The 20,510-nt window shown below is 45.4% G+C and overlaps 1 protein-coding gene and 1 pseudogene across 1 annotated transcript; one reads left to right on the top strand and one right to left on the bottom strand.

The window, feature by feature from the left end:
• Positions 1-1,396: 1,396 nt before the first annotated feature.
• On the bottom strand, positions 1,397-20,085 carry RGN (regucalcin). The gene is made up of 7 exons (XM_062183339.1): positions 19,978-20,085; positions 18,556-18,736; positions 15,967-16,149; positions 5,366-5,581; positions 3,723-3,854; positions 3,249-3,403; positions 1,397-1,855 (listed from the first exon to the last, which is right to left on the bottom strand). The coding sequence occupies exons 2-7, from the start codon at positions 18,716-18,718 to the stop codon at positions 1,805-1,807; spliced, it is 900 nt and encodes a 299-aa protein (XP_062039323.1). The 5' UTR covers positions 18,719-18,736; positions 19,978-20,085; the 3' UTR covers positions 1,397-1,804.
• LOC133753792 (activated RNA polymerase II transcriptional coactivator p15-like) lies at positions 9,733-10,428 on the top strand (annotated as a pseudogene).
• Positions 20,086-20,510: the final 425 nt, after the last annotated feature.

Consider the following 20,510-nt stretch of genomic DNA (forward strand, 5'->3'; position numbering starts at 1 on the left):
CATAAAGCCAGTATTACTCTGATATCGACACCAGAGAGAGACAGGAGAAATCAAGAAAACTAGAGAGCAATATCTCTCATGCACATAGATACCAAAATCCTTAACAAAACAAGACTATCAAACCTAACAGCATATAAAAATAATACCGTACCATGACCAAAGTGGGATCATCCCAAGAATCTATCATATTAAAAGTCTAAAGAAGAAAACCACATGATGACATTAATAAATGCAGGTGATGACATACATTCTTGATTTAAAAAACAAACAATCCTCTCAGCAAGCCAGACTATAAGGGAACTTCCTTAACCTGAGAGACAGCATCCACAAAAATACATACGGCTAATATCATATTTCATGATAAAAGGATGCCTGCTTTCCTATTAAGATTAGAAACAAGATGGATATTCACTCTTCCTATTCCTGTTCAACATAATACTGGCATTCTTAGTGCAATAAGGCAAGCAAAAGAAATAAAAAAATACATATTGGAATGGAAGAAATAAAACTGTCTCTATTCACAGAAGACATGATTATACTTGTAGATCCAAAGGATCTCTGAGACATATTACTAGAGCTAATAAGTGAGTTTAGCAAAAGCATCACGTACAAGGGCAACCTATAAATACCATTCAGACTTCTATAAAAAAAGCAATGATCAATTGAAAATAAAAAATATTTACAACAGCTCTAAAGATGAAACACTTGTATATAAATCTAGCAAAACATGTATAAGATCTATATGCTGAAACCTTCAAAATGCTGATGAAAGAAATTAAAGCCATAAAAAATTGCAGAGACATACTGTGTTCATAGATTAGAAGACTTAAAATAGTAAATATGCCAATTCAATCCAAATTTTCTATAGTTTTAAAGCAATTCCAACTGAAATTGTCCTAGAATTTTTTTTATAGATATAGTCATGCTGATTCTAAAATGTATATGAGGGTCAAAGGAACTAAAATGGCAGAAACAATTTTGGAAAAGAACAAGGTGGGAGAAATCATACTATCCAATTGTAAGGATAATTTTTAGTGACAGAAAGAAATGCAATGGTTGTTACCTGAGAACAGGGGCAGGCATGCAGAAGGACTCAAAAAAGTTTTAGGCTAGTGGAGAGATGCATTATTTTGTTTGTGGTCTTGGTTTCATGAATATAAATATATATTATAGGTGATACATTTGTCAAATTGTATACTTTAAATATGTACTGGCTAATTCTAACTCAACAAAGCTACTTAAAAAAAAAAAAAAAAGCTTTCCAAAGTGATGCATTACTTTGGTATCCAGTAGGTGGCAGTCGGAACCATGGATTTGATCAGAGTGTTTGAAACAGTCTTCCCCTCCGGCAGTCTTTTAGTTTGTGAAATCACACACAGAAAGAGGAATAACAAGATGGGTTAGCATTGTGGTATATTTTATAAGATTACAATGAAAATTAAAAGGAACATAATTGTACCGCCGTTACCAGGTTTCTATTTATTCGTTTTTTTTTTTCTTGAAGCTTTAGGAATGTTGAATATGGATTGCAGAAGAAAGAACAGATATCATCCCATTCCTCACTCCCTCTCGATCCCAACCAATTTTCAGAGAATCAAGAGGCTTGCAGTTCTATAGCACATTTTACAAAAGGTCTTACAGTGTATTATCAAGGGGTATGTTATCATTCTTTGTTAAAAATTAAATGGAACTGCAACCTGGTTAACAAAATCATTGATTCCTTTTTCTGACTGATTGAAATTTTGGCCCCAGAATTCCTTTGTTGTTTCCAAAGCTTTCTCTGGCAGGAAAGAACACCTATTATTCAGCCCGCATAGGCGTAGGGAGGAATTCCTTTGACCCCCAGGCCAGTTATCTGTTGAAAAAGAAAACAGAGAAACTCTGACAACAGGTAATTCGCAGGTGTTCTTCAAAAGCATTTTTATGTTTAATAATAATAATGTGCTTAGCCACTTATTATTCTTGTTTTAGTTCCTATCATAAAGAGGAATATATGTGAAATTTACCTGCAATCCAATTATTCACATATATTATAATCCAACTAGCATCCATTTACAACTAATTTGGATTTTAAACTGAATTTTATTTTTATCATCTCTCCACTTGTTACAAAAGGGGTTTCTCCATTTCTTTTCAGCTCAAAAGGTCTATGATCTGGGCCGGCGCCGCAGCTCAACAGGCTAATCCTCCACCTAGCGGCACCGGCACACCAGGTTCTAGTCCCGGTCGGGGCGCCGGATTCTGTCCCGGTTGCCCCTCTTCCAGGCCAGCTCTCTGCTGTGCCAGGGAGTGCAGTGGAGGATGGCCCAGGTGCTTGGGCCCTGCACCCGCATGGGAGACCAGGAGAAGCACCTGGCTCCTGCCTTCGGATCATCGCAGTGCGCCGGCCACGGCGGCCATTGGAGGGTGAACCAACGGCAAAGGAAGACCTTTCTCTCTGTCTCTCTCTCTCTCACTGTCCACTCTGCCTGTCAAAAATAAAATTAAAAAAAAGAAACCCTAAAAAAAAAGGTCTATGATCTTTATGTATGTGTTGTGTTGCAAAAAAAAAAAAAAACAAAAAAAACTTGAAAATATTTTTATGATATCAAAATAACCAAGTGATCTTATAAACAGTTTCAGGGTCGATGCCATGCCATGGTGCAGCTCATATGGCATCCCATATGAGCACTGGTTGGAATCCCAGGTGCTCCACTTCTGATCCAGCTCCCCACTAATGCACCTGGAAAAAGCAGTGTGAGATGGCCCAAGACTTGGGCCCCTGCCACCCATGTGGGAAACCTCGATGGAGTTCCTGGTTCCTGCCTTTGGCTTGGCCCAGCCCTGGCCGTTGCAGCCATTTGGGGAGTGAACCAGCAGATGAAAGATTCTCTCTCTCTCTCTCTCTCTGTGTATGTGTGTGTGTGTGTCTTTCCCTCTCTTTCTGAAACTCTGCCTTTCAAATACATAAATTCTTTTGTAAAATTTTCAAATACTGGTCTTCTAAGCTCATTCTAGTAGTTTGAAGAATTTCAACAAATATTACTAAAGAAAACATTTGTAAGTACTGTACAAAGTAGGCTAACACATCATCTTCAATTTCAGATAACTTGCAGTTTAGAAAATCTAAAATGCTTTTAAGCCTAGCATGATGAGCTTAACATGCTAAACAGAGTTGTGTTTGGGAAGTATACAACAGCATCAAGTGTTCAATTATTTAACCAAGGGTCCACCACCCCTCTCCAAAATAAAAGAAACAAGCTCATCACCTTGAAAATTCCACCAGCTTCAGGTTGCCTTGAAAGACTGTCGGGGTCTAGCCCATCCCGGGCACAGGTCACGTACATTTCAGAGTAGTCTTTCCCTCCAAAGCAGCACGAAGTTGTTTTGTCAACAGGCAGCTTCACAGTTTGGAGTCTTTTCCCTAGATCGCCAGATATTTTATTCAGTGTTAAACTCTAGCAATTTCCCACCTGTGCAATGTTTCTGGGCCCTTTGTGGAGGAATGTGGAAGTTTCTAGAAAACTGTAGCAGTCACCATTCATTCATGCATTTAATTTATTTTGAGCAAAAATACAAGAAAAGATGTTCTGGCTATAAATTGTGGTCTATATCTTTGGCTTTAATTTCAATTGGGACCATTAAGTAAATCTCCAACTTTATTAGTAATGATGTTTCTCCAGTCCCTAGTGTGTGGTGTTTTCTAGAGTTGACAGGGATTTCTCATTTTGCTGCGGGCCTACCTGTTTCAGGATCTAAGCGAATCACTCTTCCTCCATTGTAACAGGCCACCCAAAGCTTCCCTTCAGTATCGATACACATTCCATCTGGGATTTGTTCTTCTTTCTCCAGCTTGTAAATACTTCGGCGGTTGGCTATGGTTAAAAACCAAAAATAGAAATAAGATCCAAAAAGAAAACACAACAAAGCAACAAGTCACTGAGAATCAAATAATGAACTCTCAGAAATTCGTGACAAATGTGTATTGCTAGAAAAATGCAGGGATTTCAAGAAAATTTTTACACCAAAAGGAATTTCTCTTTTAATTTCATTTTCCATGAACGTTTAGAAGCCTTGTAAATGCAGATCACTTCTGCTCACCCAGTGTTTGGCATATGAACAAAGGATTTCTTTTGCTACATGATTTGGGATGGATTTGTTCCCTTTTGTTTGGGTACAGCCTTATCTATCTAAGCTTTCAGAGGAGGAGAGAAAAATGAAAGCAAAATTTTTAATAAAATACCAATAGTTCTCTTTGAGGCTGACCTGACCCGAGCTGAGGCTCTGCATATCCATCTCAGATACTCTTTAGTCTGTGGTTAGACCTTAACTGTTTTGCTTCAAAGATGCCTACCATGATTAACTCCAAAACCCATAAGGCAATTTAATGGTGCCACATGTATGGTTTATGCACACAAGTTAGTAAAATATATGAGTTTTCTTTTCTGCCTGACTGAATGCTCTAAAAACCAAGACTAGATATTAAAAGGGCTTGTTTCTGAAAGGGAGGCACAGTCTGAACCCCCCCCCATGGGCCTTAAAAGGGGAAATCCCAGCCTACAACAACAAACATCAAAGTCCAGGAGAACTTTACATCACAAAATCCAGATCACTACAATAAGCACATCAAGGTATAATGGAAAAATGGTAAAGCCATGTGTATGGAAAATGGGTAAAAAGTCATAAAAAAGAGCACTGCGTATTTTAAAGCAAAACATCCCCCATTGGAATATTTTGCCTCGGATTAAATCTGCATGGAGATTCTTATGATTTTTTTCCAGGTCATTTTTATGATTGGTTTTGCTCTTTTGGTTTGGCACCTTTCATGAATCGGTTCCAAGGACTCTGTTCTGAATTCTTTTTTACAATTCCTTTCCTACCAGTTTCCAACTGTGGCTCATTTAAAGCCCATTGACAGAACTGAACAACATGCAACTGCTTTTTATTTTTTTTTCTTTCCCACTTTGAAAAGTTGTCAATTTGCCTCTGAGTAATTGCCTATGGTTAGTTAAAGAACAGAAAAGAAATATCAACCCCGAACTCTACTATTCTGTTCTTTTATTCCATTCTGTTGTACATTATTTGCCTTTTGGTACCTTCTGGTAGAACAGGACCCATTTTCCAGTGAGGCCCCCACTGACGATGGGTGGCAAGAAAGGAGATGAAGGACCTAGCCATATTATGCCAACTATGGTCATACTTGTGTTGAGGGCCATGGTTTCACTGGTGGCATTGTGAAGTCTCTATAATAACTGCTGTATTGAAATGCTAACACTGGCAAGTTCTCTATTTGACAAGTAAGGGCCTCTTTATCTGAGTTGAAGAAAAGGTGCCTTCCCGAGAGCAGTATCAGTAGTAACTGAGAAAAAGAATAAAAAGTACGTACAGATCTGTGCTGTCTGCAGGTCGTAGTCAAAGGCATCCACAGAGTAGGCCAGGCTGTCAATGTAGTAGAAGATTTTGTGGTCCAGGGACCAATCCAAACCATTGGAGATGTCTACTTGATCAAAGTACTTTTTCACCTGGTGGTCAGGGAACAGGGCGTATAGGGACCCTTGGTGCCGCTCAAGAACTGCTGGGGCTGTCTCCTCAGCCATGGTGCCTGCAAAAACCAAACCGCTCAGAGCTCAGCCACATGGCATTTATGCACGGTACCACCTTTTCTCACCAGGGAACCTTTCCAGTGTTTTTTTTTTTTTTTTAAGATTCACTTATTTGAAGGGCAGAGTGACACACAGAGAGGGAGATACAGAGAGCAATCTTTTTTTTTTTTTTTGACAGGCAGAGTGGAGAGAGACAGAGAGAAAGGTCTTCCTTTTCCATTGGCTCACCCCCTCAATGGCTGCTGCGGCTGGCGCACCGCGCTGATCCAAAGCCAGGAGCCAGGTGCTTCTCCTGGTCTCCCATGTGGGTGCAGGGCCCAAGAACTTGGGCCATCCTGCACTGCAGTCCCAGGCCACAGCAGAGAGCTGGCCTGGAAGAGGGGCAACCGGGACAGAATCCGGTGCCCCGACCGGGACTCGAACCCGGTGTGCCGGCACCGCAGGTGGAGGATTAGCCTACTGAGCCACAGCACCGGCCCAGAGAGCAATCTTCCATCTGCTAGTTCATTTCCCAAATGGCCACAACAGCCAGGGCGGGACCAGGCTGAAGTCAGGAGCCTGGCTCTCCCAAATGGGTGGCAGAGGACCAAGTATTTGGACCACCTTCCGCTGTTTTTCCAGGCGCATTAGCCAGGAGCTGGATTGGAAGTGGAGCAGTCGAGACTCAAACCATAGCTCTGACATGAGATGCCAGTGTCACAGGTACAGCTTAACTCTTTGTGCCACAACACTGACCCCCCCCCGTCTGGTGTTTAAATCAAGGAAATTATTACATAATCCTAATCTGGGTACTATATGGTTTTTTTAAAAAAATATTTATTTGAGAGGCAGAGGAGGGAGGGGGAGGAAGACACAGAAGTTTCATCTACTTGTTTATTTATCAAATGCCAGCAATGGTCAGGACCAGGCAGGCCCGAAGCTGGGAACTCAATCCAAATCTCCCATGTGGGTGGTAGGGACTCAAGTACTTGAACCATCACCTGCTGCCCTTCAGGGTACATATTAGCAGGAAGCTGGAGTCGGGAACTGGAGCCAGGACTTGACCCCAGGCACTATGAGATGTGGGCGTCTTAACTGACATCTTAACTACTAGGACAAATACCTGCCCCTCCCCCGTATGTATATATATATATATATATATTTAATTACAACTATGCGGAGAGGCTCTTTACCAGAAAAGGAGTAAACACGCACCAACATCATTTTCTCCTGTGGAGCACAACTCTATAACCTGGATCAAATGTGTGGCAGGGCTATTTGGGAATGCTGCAGAGTAATTATCAGCAGGAAGTTCAGGGAAGAACAGCAGGATTTGTAGCGCCACCTAGTGGCGGTGAGTTCTTTATTCTCTTCTGCAGTATCCCCTGGCCAGCTCAATACAGCCTGACATCTGGAAGCGAGTGCTTGTAGTGCAGACAGACAACCAGAGAGCCAAGAGAAACTATAGATCTGGCTCAAGGAGCAGGAAAGAACACTCCTGACGCCCACGGAGAACGGAAGGAATCCCTGAGTTATTTTCCGCTGCTTTTTCTTCCTTCTCTCCCGTGCCAGTCCCCAGATAGTTCTGAAGCAGGGGGAGCCATGGCAGAGAGAGCGCCAGCAACAGGAGACTACAATGAATGAAAACTCCAAGGGCAGGGACATTCCTCTCCCTTCCAGGAAACTGCAACTCCAAAAGGGCGGAGCCAAACACTATTGCTTTTCTATTCTCTTTCCTCCCATCCTCCTGCTGCCTGGCCGCAATGCAGCACAATCACAGACATAGGTGATTTCTGGCTGGAGGAACAAAAAGGAGAGTCCCAGGAAGCTGGAAGAGAAACTATTGAGAGACAGCAAAGAAACAGCTGCTCAGGGACACAAGCCCTTAGACAGCTGTTTGGGATCAATGAGGCTCATCCTCAACTTGTACAGGCATGGAGGGCGTTCTAATGAGCACAGCAAAGATTTTGAGAGTGGCGCTAATGGATCGACCTCCTTCCAGGTCCCAGATTGACCCCTGTGGGGCACACATGAGGGACAGATCTTAATAGAATCTAATGGAGACACACTGGAACTTGGGGCTTGGACTTAAACACATGCAGCCTTGACTGCATAAGGACATTTCAGTCAGTGGCAGTGGCCCCAGAAGATGACATGACCTGGTGACACCCCTGCCATCTCAGCGTGGGTAGGACTGCTCTGTGATGGAGCAGGTAGTTAGTCTAGCAGTTGAGGTGCCAGTTAAGATGGCCACATCTCACATCAGAGAACCTGGGTTTGATACCCAGCTCTGGCTCCAGCTTTTTGCCAGTGCGGGCCCTGACAGGCAGTGGTCATAGCTCGAGTAACTGGGTTCCTGCCCACGCATCTGAGAGACCTGGATGCAGTGCCAGATTGTGTCTCCAGTTTAGCCTGGTGATGTCTGTTGTGGGCATTCGGAGAGTGGACCAGCAGACGGGAGCTCACTTTCTCTCTGACTTTCATATAAATAAATAAGTAGCGAAAAAAGAATATTTGCACAATGACAAAATCGGCTAACAAAGCATTTCTTAGAATGTATCCCCATTGTTAAGTTTTACATGACTGTACATTGCTTGCTAAGACAACCAAGGGGTTTAAGTAAGACTCAAGGGCTCATGACAGTTAAAATGGCTAGGATAAAGCCCCAAATTACTTAGTAACACAAAGAAACATGGAAATCTCAGCTTGCGTAGGAAAAGATCATCAACAAATGCCAAAATGAGATGCCATAGATACTGGAATTATTTGACAAAGACTAAAACAGCTCTTATAAAAAATTCAAACAAGCAATTATAACCATCTTGAAACAAAACTCCAAACAGAAAGTGTCAGCAAAGAGCTGAATTATACAAAGAATAACCAAATGAGCATTTTGGAACTGAAAACTAAAATTACTGAATGAAAACAATTCACTGGAAGGGCTTGGTAGAGATGACAGAGGAAAAGAGTCAGTGTACCCAGTGACACAGTCATAGAAATGTGCAATCTGAAGAACAGAGAAAAACTGGACAAAAAGGAACAAAGCCCAAGGGATCCATGGGACAAAAAAGGGCTAATGTGTTATAGGGTTCCCAGCAAAGAAGAACAAGTGCAGGGCTCCCCCAAAATATTTGAAGGTTTCATGACTGAAAACTCCCCACATTTGGTGAAAAGCATAAAATGATACATTTAGGAAGATGAGAAAATTAAAAAAAAACAGGATAGAGCCAAAGCATCCCCCATCCAGACACATGATAATCAAATTGCTGGAAACTAAAATCAAATAAAAATCCGGGGCTGGTGCTGTGGCGTAATGGGTTGAGCCACCATCTGCAGCTCTGGCATCCCATATGGTTGCAGGTTTGAATCCCAGCTGCTCTACTTCCAATCCAGCTCTCTGCTATGGCCTGGGAAAGCAGTAGAAGATGGCCCAAGGCCTTGGGCCCCTGCACCCGCGTGGGAGACCTGGAGGAATCTCCTGGCTCCTGGCTTCAGATTGGCCCAGCTCCAGCTGTTGTGGCCATTTGGGGAGTGGGCCAGTAGTTAGACGATCTCTCTCTCTCTATATATATATATATATGTACACACACACACACACACATATATATACATATATATGTGTGTGTGTATAACTCTGCCTTTCAAATAAATAAATAAATCTTTAAATTTAAAAAAAAAAAATCCTTGAAAGCCACGGGAGAAAAATGACACATTACATACAAGGAAAGAAGGATATACAAAGCACAAATTGTCCGAACTGAAAGGAGAAATAGACAAATACAGAAGTATAGGAAGATACTATCAACATCCCTATCTCAGTAGATCCAAGTGGATAGGAAATCAGCACAGATAAAGAGCTGAGCACCAGCACTGAACTGGCTCTAATTGCTACTTACAGACAGAACCACAGCAGAATACACATTTTCTCAAGTGCGTGTGGAGTATTTGTCACTGAAATCATTACTCAGCGTTCACTCAGGGAGACTTGAGAGTGATCTCAGGAGATAGAGCAGAATTTGAGTCTAATGAAGAAACTGGAAAGCTCATCTGCTTTAGCATAGTCCACTGGAAAGAGCAGTGAGTTAGAAGAGGAAAATGGACTAAAAATGGAAAGCCTCAATAAGAAAAGACAGGGTGGATCCTGGGGAAGCTACTAGACAAGAGTGGAGTAATGCCTAAATCAAAGGAATTTTTTAAAAGATTTGTTTATTTATTTGAGAGGCAGAGACACAGTGAGAGAGAGGTCTTCCATCCGCTGGTTCACTCCCCAGATGGCTGCAATGGCGGGAGCTACACCAATCCGAAGCCAGGAGCCAGGAGCCTCTTCCAGGTCTCCTATGTGGGTACAGGGGCCCAAGGACGTGGGCCATCTTCTCCTGCTTTCCCAGCCCAGAGCAGGGAGCTGGATCAGAGGTGGAGCAGCCAGGCCTTGAACCAGCATTCATATGGGTCTGGCTTAACCTACTATAGGGCCAGCTTAACCTACTATGACACAGCGCCGGCCTCTAATCACAGGAGTTTATCCAAGCTCATCTGGCAGTGACCGTGACAGTGAAGATGACAAAAAGTTAAAGAAGTTGCTTCAGAGAAACCCATGAAGAAGCAAAAGACTGGGGAAGCTTGCAGAGCTCTGTCCTCTTGCCAACAAAGCAGTAGCAGCCAGGATAACTTGCTTCAGATTGGGAAAACGAGGAAGGCCAGTGTCCAGGATTTTAAAGGGACAGTACTAACTGATACTGGGGAACATTGAATGGATTTATAACATGAAACAAAAACAGGAAGCCAAGGCACTTCTGTTGATCTGGAACAATGGAGCCAGCTGAAGCAACAGATACCTGACACTGACGGTGCAGTAAGAAAACTCTAAAATCGGAACCATATAAGGCTGTACTGTTCTAGTTGTTTTAACTTGTCTCATCACACTGACTTTTATTTTTCTATTTTATAAATGTTGTTTTCCAAGCTATTTTATATTTGGATTATAATTTGTAAGATGAATACTTTTTATTTTATTTTATTTTTATTTTTTTGACAGGCAGAGTGGACAGTGAGAAAGGGAGACAAAGAGAAAGGTCTTCCTTTTTGCCGTTGGTTCACCCTCCAATGGCCGCCGCGGTAGGCGCGCTGTGGCCGGCGCACTGCGCTGTTCCGATGGCAGGAGCCAGGTGCTTATCCTGGTCTCCCATGGGGTGCAGGGCCCAAGGACATGGGCCATCCTCCACTGCACTCCCTGGCCACAGCAGAGAGCTGGCCTGGAAGAGGGGCAACCAGGACAGGATCGGTGCCCCGACCGGGACTAGAACCTGGTGTGCCAGTGCCGCAAGGTGGAGGATTAGCCTGTTAAGCCACGGCGCCGGCTAAAATGAATACTTTTTAAAAACTTATTTATTTAAGAGAGACAGTGAGCACAAACTCTCATCCACTGGTTCACTCCCCAAATGCCCACACTAAGCGGGGTTGGGTCACGCTGAAACCAGGAGACAAAACCTGAGCCATCACTGCTGCCTCCCAGGGTCTGCATTAGCAGGAAGCTGGAGACAGGAACCAGAGCCTGTTAGGAAACCCAGGTACTCTGACATGGGTTGTGACGACCCCAACTGCTATCTTAACCCCTATGCCAAACACCTGTCCTCATGAGTACTTTTTTTTAAAGATTTATTTATTTATTTATTTGAAATAGTTATACAGAGAGAGAAGGAGAGGCAGAGAGGAGAGAGAGAGAGAGAGAGAGAGAGAGAGAGAGAGAGGTCTTCCATCTGCTGGTCACTCCCCAATTGGCCGCAATGACTGGAGCTGCGCCAATCCGAAGCTAGGAGCCAGGAGCTTCTTCCAGGTCTCCCACAAGGGTGCAGGGGCCCAAGGACTTAGGCCATCTTCTACTGCTTTCCCAGGCCATAGCAGAGAGCTGGATTGGAAGTGGAGCAGCCAGGACTCGAACCAGCACCCATATGGGATGCCAGTGCCACAGGCGGAAGATTAACCTACTGCACCATGGCGCTGGCCCCATGAATACTTTTAAAATGTGCATTATTAAAAATGTTTTGGGGGCCCAGCACTGTGGCCTAGAGGGTAAAGCTGCCACCTGCAGTGCTGGCATTCACATGGGCGCTGTTTTGAATCCCGGCTGCTCCACTTTCCATCCAGGTCCCTACTAATGCACCTGGGAAAGTATCTAAGGATGGCCCAAGTGCTTGGGCCCCTGCAGCCACGTGGGAGAACCTGAAGAAGCTCCTGGCTCCTGGCTTCGGATAAGCCTAGCTCCAGCTGTTGCAGCCATTTCAGGAGTGAACCAGCAGATGGAAGACCTCTCTCTCTCTCTCTCTCTCTGTAACTCTGCATTTCAAATAAATAAATAAATACTTTTTTTTTTTAAAAAAGACATTTGGAGTGAAGGACCACCACCTGATGTAAAATAAAATCATGTGAGGCCAGCGCTGTGGCACAGCGGGTTAACCCCCTGGCCTGAAGCTCCAGCATCCTATATAGGTGCCAGTTCTAGTCCCGGCTGCCCCTCTTCTGGCCTGGCTCTCTGCTATGGCCTAAGAAAGCAGTGGAAGATGACCCAAGTCCTTGGGCCCCTGAAGCCACATGGGAGACCCGGAAGAAGCTTCTGGCTCCTGGTTTCAGATCGGCACAGCTCCAGTTGTTGCAGCCAATTGGGGAGTGAATTGTCAGATGGAAGATCTCTCTCTCTCTCTCTCTCTCTCTGCCTCTCCTCTCTCTGTGTAACTCTGACTTTCAAATAAATAAATAAATCTTTTAAAAATTCTTTAGAAAAATAAATAAATAAAATAAAATCACGTAATTATAATCTTAAAAAAAAAGACATGGTAACTCCTCCCTCCTTGGCGCTAAGGACGTCCACTTGCTAGTGCCCTGCGGTAGCGCAGTTCGGTTTGTTTCATGGATATTCTTCCACGCCCTCTGCCTCACAGAGACAGATGCTCTGAATGTGAATGTGAATCCCCTGCTGCTTAAAAAGGGCTCTTTTGGCTGGCGCCACGGCTCACTAGGCTAATCCTCCACCTAGCGGCGCCGGCACACAGGGTTCTAGTCCCAGTCGGGGTGCTGGACTCTGTCCCGGTTGCCCCTCTTCCGGGCCAGCTCTCTGCTGTGGCCAGGGAGTGCAGTGGAGGATGGCCCAAGTGCTTGGGCCCTGCACCCGCATGGGAGACCAGGAGAAGCACCTGGCTCCTGCCTTCAGATCAGCACGGTGCGCTGGCCACAGTGCGCCGGCTGCGGCGGCCATTGGAGGGTGAACCACCGGCAAAAGGAGGACCTTTCTCTCTGTCTCTCTCTCTCACTGTCCACTCTGCCTGTCAAAAAATAAAAAAGAAAGGGCTCTTTCTTTTTTCTTTTTTTTAAATTAATTAATTAATTTATTTTTTGACAGGCAGAGTGGATAGTGAGAGAGAGAGACAGAGAGAAAGGTCTTCCTTTGCCATTGGTTCACGAAAGGGCTCTTTCTGAGTGAGCTAGTAGCACCATAACAGGTCAGGCCTTGGGTACCATCACTTTGAGACTCCATTCTAGGTCACCAGGGGGCCTCATGCTTTTCTGGACCTGAGACACTTCTGAGCCCCTGCAGGGAACTATGATCTGTCTTTAGAAGAAGGTTCTTGGGTCATTGCTGTGGCATAGCAGGTAAAGCCACAGTCTACAGCGCCAGCATCCCATATGGGCACTGGTTCAAGTCCTGGCTGCTCCACATCCGATCCAGCTCCCTGCTAATGCATCTGGGAAAACAGGAAGATGGTTCAAGTGCTTGGGCCCCTGTACCCACATGGGAGACCCAGAAGAAGCTCCTGGTTCCTGGCTTCAGCCTGGCCCAGCCACTTTCAAAACAAACAAATCTTAAAAGAAGAAGAAGGTTCTTGGGCATTTCTGGTGGATAGACAACAACTAATAGGTACACCCACAATGACACCTGCAATTTTAAAGGGTCTCCTGACAGTGTAGAGACTGCAAGATGACATCTTTATATTTGTCTCACAAAGCGCCACAGAATTATAAAACTTCCAACCACCAAGAGAGAAAAAATTAATTACATCAGGAGGAAAATATCCAGATTTTTTTTTATGCTGCAGACATTGCTGGCAGAAGGAACTCCAATGCATTCTCATCTTTAATCCTACAACCTGTCCTGAAGGATATTGGTGGTTATGGAAACTCCAGGAAGATGGGAAACAATCTACAGCCAGCTGTTCAGATCTCTCCTGCCTCCAAGTGGGTAGTCACTGGAGCCAGTACAACCAACAATGTGAGGGGCCAGTGTGGGGACAAGGAAACAGCAAGGGTAGTGAATCCTCTTTGCTCAACTCAGGGGGTTGTTGTGATGGGAGGGAAATGTGAAATACATGATGGATTTAAAACTATGATCGAAATCCTTTTAAATCTGTATGTAACAGATTGGTACCCAAGGTCTGACCTGATTGGTTCCAGCAAGAATCATCAACAGATGTAAAAGCTAAGGGAGAGATTCTGATGAGGACCAGGGTGTCTGCCAGTCTCCCAGGGTTCATACCTTCCTCCACCCCTGTGTATGTGATGACCAATAGCATCTGCCAGAAGTGATGGTGGGTCACATCGAAGATTGTTGGTAATAAGACTGTGGTCCTGCTTGGGCTCTTTTGCTAGCTGTCACCACTGGCTCTAGGGAAGCCATGGCCTAAGCAGCCCTATGGAGAGGCCTACTAGGGAGCTAAAGCCTCCTGCCGACCCCTGCGTGAGTGCACTCAGAAGTGGATGCTCCAGGGCCCGTCAGAGATCCCAGCCTCGGCTGACAGCTTGAACACACCCCCAGGAGATAGCCCATTCTAGAACCATCTAGCTGAGCTGCGCCCAGGTGTCTGACCTTCAGAAACTACACGAGATTAATATGTTATTTTTTTTTTGACAGGCAGAGTGGACAGTGAGAGAGAGAGACAGAGAGAAAGGTCTTCCTTTGCCGTTGGTTCACCCTCCAATGGCCGCCGCAGCCGGTGCACCACGCTGATCTGATGGCAGGAGCCAGGTGCTTCTCCTGGTCTCCCGTGGGGTGCAGGGCCCAAGCACTTGGGCCATCCTCCACTGCACTCCCTGGCCACAGCAGAGAGCTGGCCTGGAAGAGGGGCAACCGGGACAGGATCGGTGCCCCGACCGGGACTAGAACCCGGTGTGCCAGCGCCGCAAGGCGGAGGATTAGCCTATTGAGCCGCGGCGCCGGCCAAGATTAATATGTTATTTTAAGTCACCAAGTTTCAGGGCAGTGTGCTACATGACAATCGATAATTAGCAAATCCCACACATTGCTTATCAATTGAAATTGTAAAGTAGTTACAGTGCGGTAATCTGACAGGCCAGGTCATCAAAATTACTGTCACCAATGAGGGGCCGAGGGACATCGTGTGCTTGCAGACAGACATGACGGGGACAGAACCTCCCTTACATGGTATCCGTGCCAAGAATGTGGAACATCAGCCTGGTCACAAGGCCACACCACAGAGATACGGAATAAAGAACGTGCTATTCACAAAGGGGGTATAGGATGGCACAGTACTCATCGAAAATGTCAACGTCATAGAAAACAAAGAAGAGCTATGGAAACGCCCCGGGTTAAGAGGTTAAAAACAGCTGTCGAAGTAACATAAGACTGTATACTGGATTGTGTCCTAGAGGGGAAGAACTGATAGAAAGGGCATTATGTGGCCAATTAGTAGACTGGAGGGAAGCTAGCACATCGAATAAAACAGCTGTATCAATGTTAAACTGCTTCAAGTTGGTATCTACCGTCATGTATAAATATGTCATTTTTCTTGGAAAATTCATGCTGAAGGATTTTAGGAGTAAAGGCACATGATGTATATGCAACCTATTATCAAATGATTCAAGGGATGAATACAGTTAGATATATAGAAACAGCAAAATGTTAGAGTGAGTGAAGCAAAATGTTAACACAGGGTGAATCCAGGTAAATAGTATATAAGTACTGGGGCCGGCGCTATGGCATAGCAGGTAAAGCCGCCGCCTGCAGGGCTGGCATCCCATATGGGCACCCGGTTTGAGTCCTGGCTGCTCCACTTCCGATCCAGCTCTCTGCTATGGCCTGGGAAAGCAGTAGAAGATGGCCCAAGTCCTTGGGCCCTTGTACTCGCATGGGAGACCTGGGGGAAGCTCCTGGCTCCTGGCTTTGGATCGGCGCAGTTCCAGCTGTTGCTGCCATTTGGGGAGTGAACCAGAGGATGGAAGATCTCTCTCTCTGTCTCTCCTTCTGTCTGTAACTTTACCTCTCAAATAAATAAATAAATAAATAAATAAATAAAAATCTTTAAAAAAATAAAAGATATGTAAGATTTCACAAAGTTTTTGAAGTCCCCTCATAACTGCCTCCACAGCTCAGAAAGCAGGCTCTAGAAAGCAATCTTACCAGCAAAGTATCTTCCTGCGGGATCCACCTTCCCATCATTGAATCGATTGTTTTTCTTGTCTTTATCCACTGTGGCCAGGGCAACTACTGATTGATCTTCCAAGTTCAAAGCGCAGAACTTTGTTCCCACGGTGGCAACGTAGCCTCCTGACTTGCGCAGGGCCACCGAGGTAACTGGGGCATCTGGAGAGGCAAAAGCAGCAGTTAAAAGGCGGCAAGCAGTCTGGTGGCGGAGCAGAGACTCGTGCCTCCTGTATATCTTAGAGAAGGCATCCAGCAACTTGGACAATGGAGCTGCTCTCTGCCAAGTTCAAGGGAGAGGCGTGGGCATCTGGCACAACAGTTAAGATGCTGTGAGTGCCTGGGTTCCAGTTCCAGCTCTGCTCCTGATTCCAGCTGTCATCTAAAGCCCACCCTGGGGAGCAGCAGGTGATGGCTCAAGTACCTGGGTCCCTGCCACCCACGCGGGAGACCCAGATTGAGTCCTGAGCTCCTGGCTTTGGCCCAGCCCAGCTCCTTCCATTGCAAGCACTTGGGCAATGAAGGAACAGATGGAAGATCGCTCCAGCTGTCTGGCTGTCTGTTTCTAAGCTCTGTTTTTCTGCCTCTCAAATGTAAGGTTTTGTGACATCTCTCTCTGCCTCCAATACAGGACTTTTTTTAAAAAAGGGGCCCTATTTTATGTATTTAATTGGAAATTGTTTCTCAAATATTGTCTGGAAGTAAGCATGAATAAAAATAGTAAATAGGTAGAAATGTAGATGCAGTATTGGTACAATCACATGTTTTCATAAAAACCAAGTACTTCAAAGAGTTTGAGGCAATGGAATTAAAAGATAAGCTTATTTTGGTGCAAAAATGTTGAAGGTCCTGCATAGTTTTTTCCATAACACTCACTCTTCATGAATGTTTTGAAGACCTCACATATCACCATATTTTGTAGTTTGCAATTTCAGGTTCTCTGGAGTTTAATATTTTTTCATGTATAAGAACACTGTTATTTTTAAAGTGGAGAGATTGATTGCCATGGCGAGCAGAGAGAGGAAATGCATTTACCAGAATTTATTTTGAAAACATTACACAAGCACTTCTTGGTGGCCATGGGTGCTCTGAGAAGTCCCACTTGGATGCTGATTTGAAGCCAGGGACCATGCAGGAGGGTCACACGTGATCTCAGCAGGGGTCCTGACCTGCGGCCTGAGACTTCCTCAAACTGGTGCTGATACCACAACCCCTTCTCATGGTTGGGGGCTTTGCAGAGTAGGGGGAGGCCCCAGGGCATGCTATGAGAGAGAGTTCAGGGAAGCCAATGGGTCCCTAACCCTAGGCTGCCCTCACAGCTCACACAGCTTGCTAGCCATGGTCTTGCCCCCAGGTGAATTTGAAAGCTGATCCCTCTCATTTAAAAAATAAAGGAAGGAAGGGAGGAAGGGAGGAAGGGAGGAAGGAAGGAAGGAAGGAAGGAAGGAAGGAAGAAAGGAAGGAAGAAAGAAAGAAAGAAAGAAAGAAAGAAAGAAAGAAAGAAAGAAAGAAAGAAAGAAAGAAAGAAAGAAAGAAACAGGGGCTGGCACTGTGGCGTAGCAGGTAAAGCCACTGCCTGCATCCTTATATGGGTGCAGGTTCCAGTCCCGGCTGCTCCACTTCCGATCCAGCTCTCTGCTGTGGCCTGAGAAAGCAGTGGAAGATGGCCCAAGTCCTTGGGCCCCTACACCCGTGTGGGAGACCTGGAAAAAGCTCTTGGCTCCTGGCTTTGGATAGGCACAGCTCTGGCCATTGTGGCCATTTGCGGAGTGAACCAGCGGATGGAAGACCTCTCTCTGCCTCTGCCTCTCTATAACTTTGCCTTTCAAATAAATAAATCTTAAAAAAAAAAAAAGAGTCAGCCTTTGGTGGGGGGCCCAACTGGATTCATGGGAAGGGGTGCTGGGAATTCCCCAGGCTACAGGAATTCCTGGCATTTCCCCAAGGAACACACAAAAGCAAGGAATTTATCGATAATCACCTCCATCCCCTGCCCTGGGCCACAGAGGAGAGATAAACCCCTTCTCTGGACACACTGGGGCCTTAAAGGGAATCACGCTGAAAGGCACATGAAATTCCTGATGTACTCTAGAGATAGGCCTGGTCTGGGCTTGCTAAGTCCCAAAGCTCTTCCTTTCACCTTCAAAGGGCTTGGGACAGACTTGTTTTTTTGTTGTTGTTCCTTTGCTTGTTTTGATAATGAAGTTCTTAGCCCGACTCAAAGAGGGCAGCAGCGGGCCTTGGCTGGGCCCCTTCACTGAGTCTTCAGTGTTCCCTGCTAGCATAGGATGGTGTTAAGGAAACACAGTGCCACAGCATCAAAACAAGACTGGGGCAATTTGCCCTGCCTCAGTATTAACCATCCCCAATTGACTCCTGGGTCAAAGTGGGAGGACTTGGATTGTTACCCAGAGAGCATGACAATTCCCCAAAACTTCCAAAGCTTTAATGCATAGTCAGTTGCTTTAACAAGAAAGACCTGGGACAAGGGTGAACACTGGGTAACAGCTCCTCCCTTGGGAAAAAAGTGCCTGGCCCGGAACATGTGAGCCCAGCCTTCCTCCTTACCCATGGTCATTCGCTGCACTGCCTTGGTGAGTGGATTCCACCGGCAAAACTTTTTTCCAGGGATATCTACGAAGAGCAGAGAGCCGGATGCTTCCTCCCATACTGGAGACTCGCCACAGCGGCAGTTCTCGGGCAAAACACACTCGATCTTAATGGAAGACATTGTCAGAGGGCACAGCTCCTGGAGGTAAACAGAAAATCAAATGCAATCGCAAGGTCCGAATTCAGTAAAACAGCCCAGTTACAACCCTGGTAAGATCCTGATACAGACTACACATCTACCTCAATTTTTTTGTGCTTTGCCTTACTGCATTTTGCAGGTTTTGCATGTTTTTTTTTTTCTTTTCTGGCCAATTCAAGGTTTGTGCAACCCCGCACTGAGTTAAGTCTACTGGTGCCATTTTCCAGCACATGAACTTTTACATTTTTTAGCAAAAAAAGTATTTTAAATTAAGGCATGTATAGTTTCTTTTTTAAAATTTATTTATTTTGTTTGAAAGGTAGAGTTAGACAGATGGAGGGAGAGAGGGAGAGAGGGAGAGAGGGAGAGAGGGAGAGAGAGAGAGAGAGAGAGAGAGAGGTCTTCCATCCCCAACTGGCTGCAACGGCTGGAGCTGCACTGATCTGAAGCCAGGAGCCAGGAGCTTCTTCCAGGTCTCCCACGCAGGTGTAGGGCCCAAAGACTTGGGTCAGCTTCTATTGCTTTCCCAAGCCATAGCAGAGCTGGATTGGAAGTGGAGCAGCCGGGACTCGAACCAGCACGTATATGGGAGGCCGGCACCACATGCGGCAGCTTTACCCACTACGGCACAGTATCAGACCTTGTATGTTTTATTTTTTTTAAAGGCACACTTAATAGACTGCAAATATAACTTTTATATGCACTGAGAAATCAAACAAAAGTAGTTTGACTCACTACACTGTGATATTAGCTTTCTTGCAGTGGTCTGGACTGGAAGCCACGGGGTCTTTGAGGTTTCCCTGTCTTGGATTAGAACTAGACAGGCAAGGCATAGGTCCTCAAAGTCCGGACAAGATACACAATGCAGCGGCTGGCACTGAGCCAGTTCGAGTCCTAGCTGTTCCACTTCTGATCCCACTCTCTGCTTATGGCCTGGAAAAGCAGTGGAAGATGGCCCAAATCCCTGGACCCATGCACCTGTGTGGGAGACCTGGAAGAAGCTCCTGGTTCCTGGCTTCAGATTGGGCCAGCTCTAGCCATTGAGGCCATTTGGGCAGAGAACAAAGTGGTTGGAAGGTCTCTCTCTCTCTCTCTCTCTCTCTCTCTCTCCCTTTCTGTAACTCTGCCTTTCAAATAAATAAAAAAATCTTTAAAAAAAGATACCCAATGCAACAGGAGAAGACAGGTAGGAAAAAGAAGAACTGATAGGAGATAACAGGAGATATCTTTTGTCAACTTACCAGTGACTTTTGTTTACAAGCTATCTTGAAAAGAAGTGACACCAGGGCATCCACACCTTGGTGCTAGCCACCCGCTGTTCAGATTAGCTGCAAGGCTTGTCCTTTATGCCAGCACCCTAGCCTCCGAGGTGGGTCAGAGGGCGGGCAGCTCTCTCATTGGTGGCCCCTCTGGGTGTCTGCAGGTCACCTTCTCCTGTTCCCCTCCCCCCCCCACCTATGCTCTTGAGCCCCTTCTCTGATGGTTCAAAGGTCAGAGCCTTTTGATTCTGCATTTTGAGAAATATGGTCACCCACGATAATACAACTGAACTACAACCAGCATCCATTTTCCACTTCCGACAATGGAAGGAGTACAGGAAAGAGCTCTGTGGGAGAGACTGACAGCTCCCTCAGCTGCTTCCCGCTTCCTAGGAGGGCGTGGAGCCAGTCTGGCAGTCTTAAACGCCACAGATGAGGAACATTCTATGCCGGGACTTCAGGACAGGGGCTGTGACCAGCGAACTGGGAGAGCAAAAGTTAACTATTATGAGACA

This window comes from Lepus europaeus, chromosome X (genome assembly GCF_033115175.1).
Source record: "Lepus europaeus isolate LE1 chromosome X, mLepTim1.pri, whole genome shotgun sequence".
Lineage (NCBI taxonomy): Eukaryota > Metazoa > Chordata > Mammalia > Lagomorpha > Leporidae > Lepus > Lepus europaeus.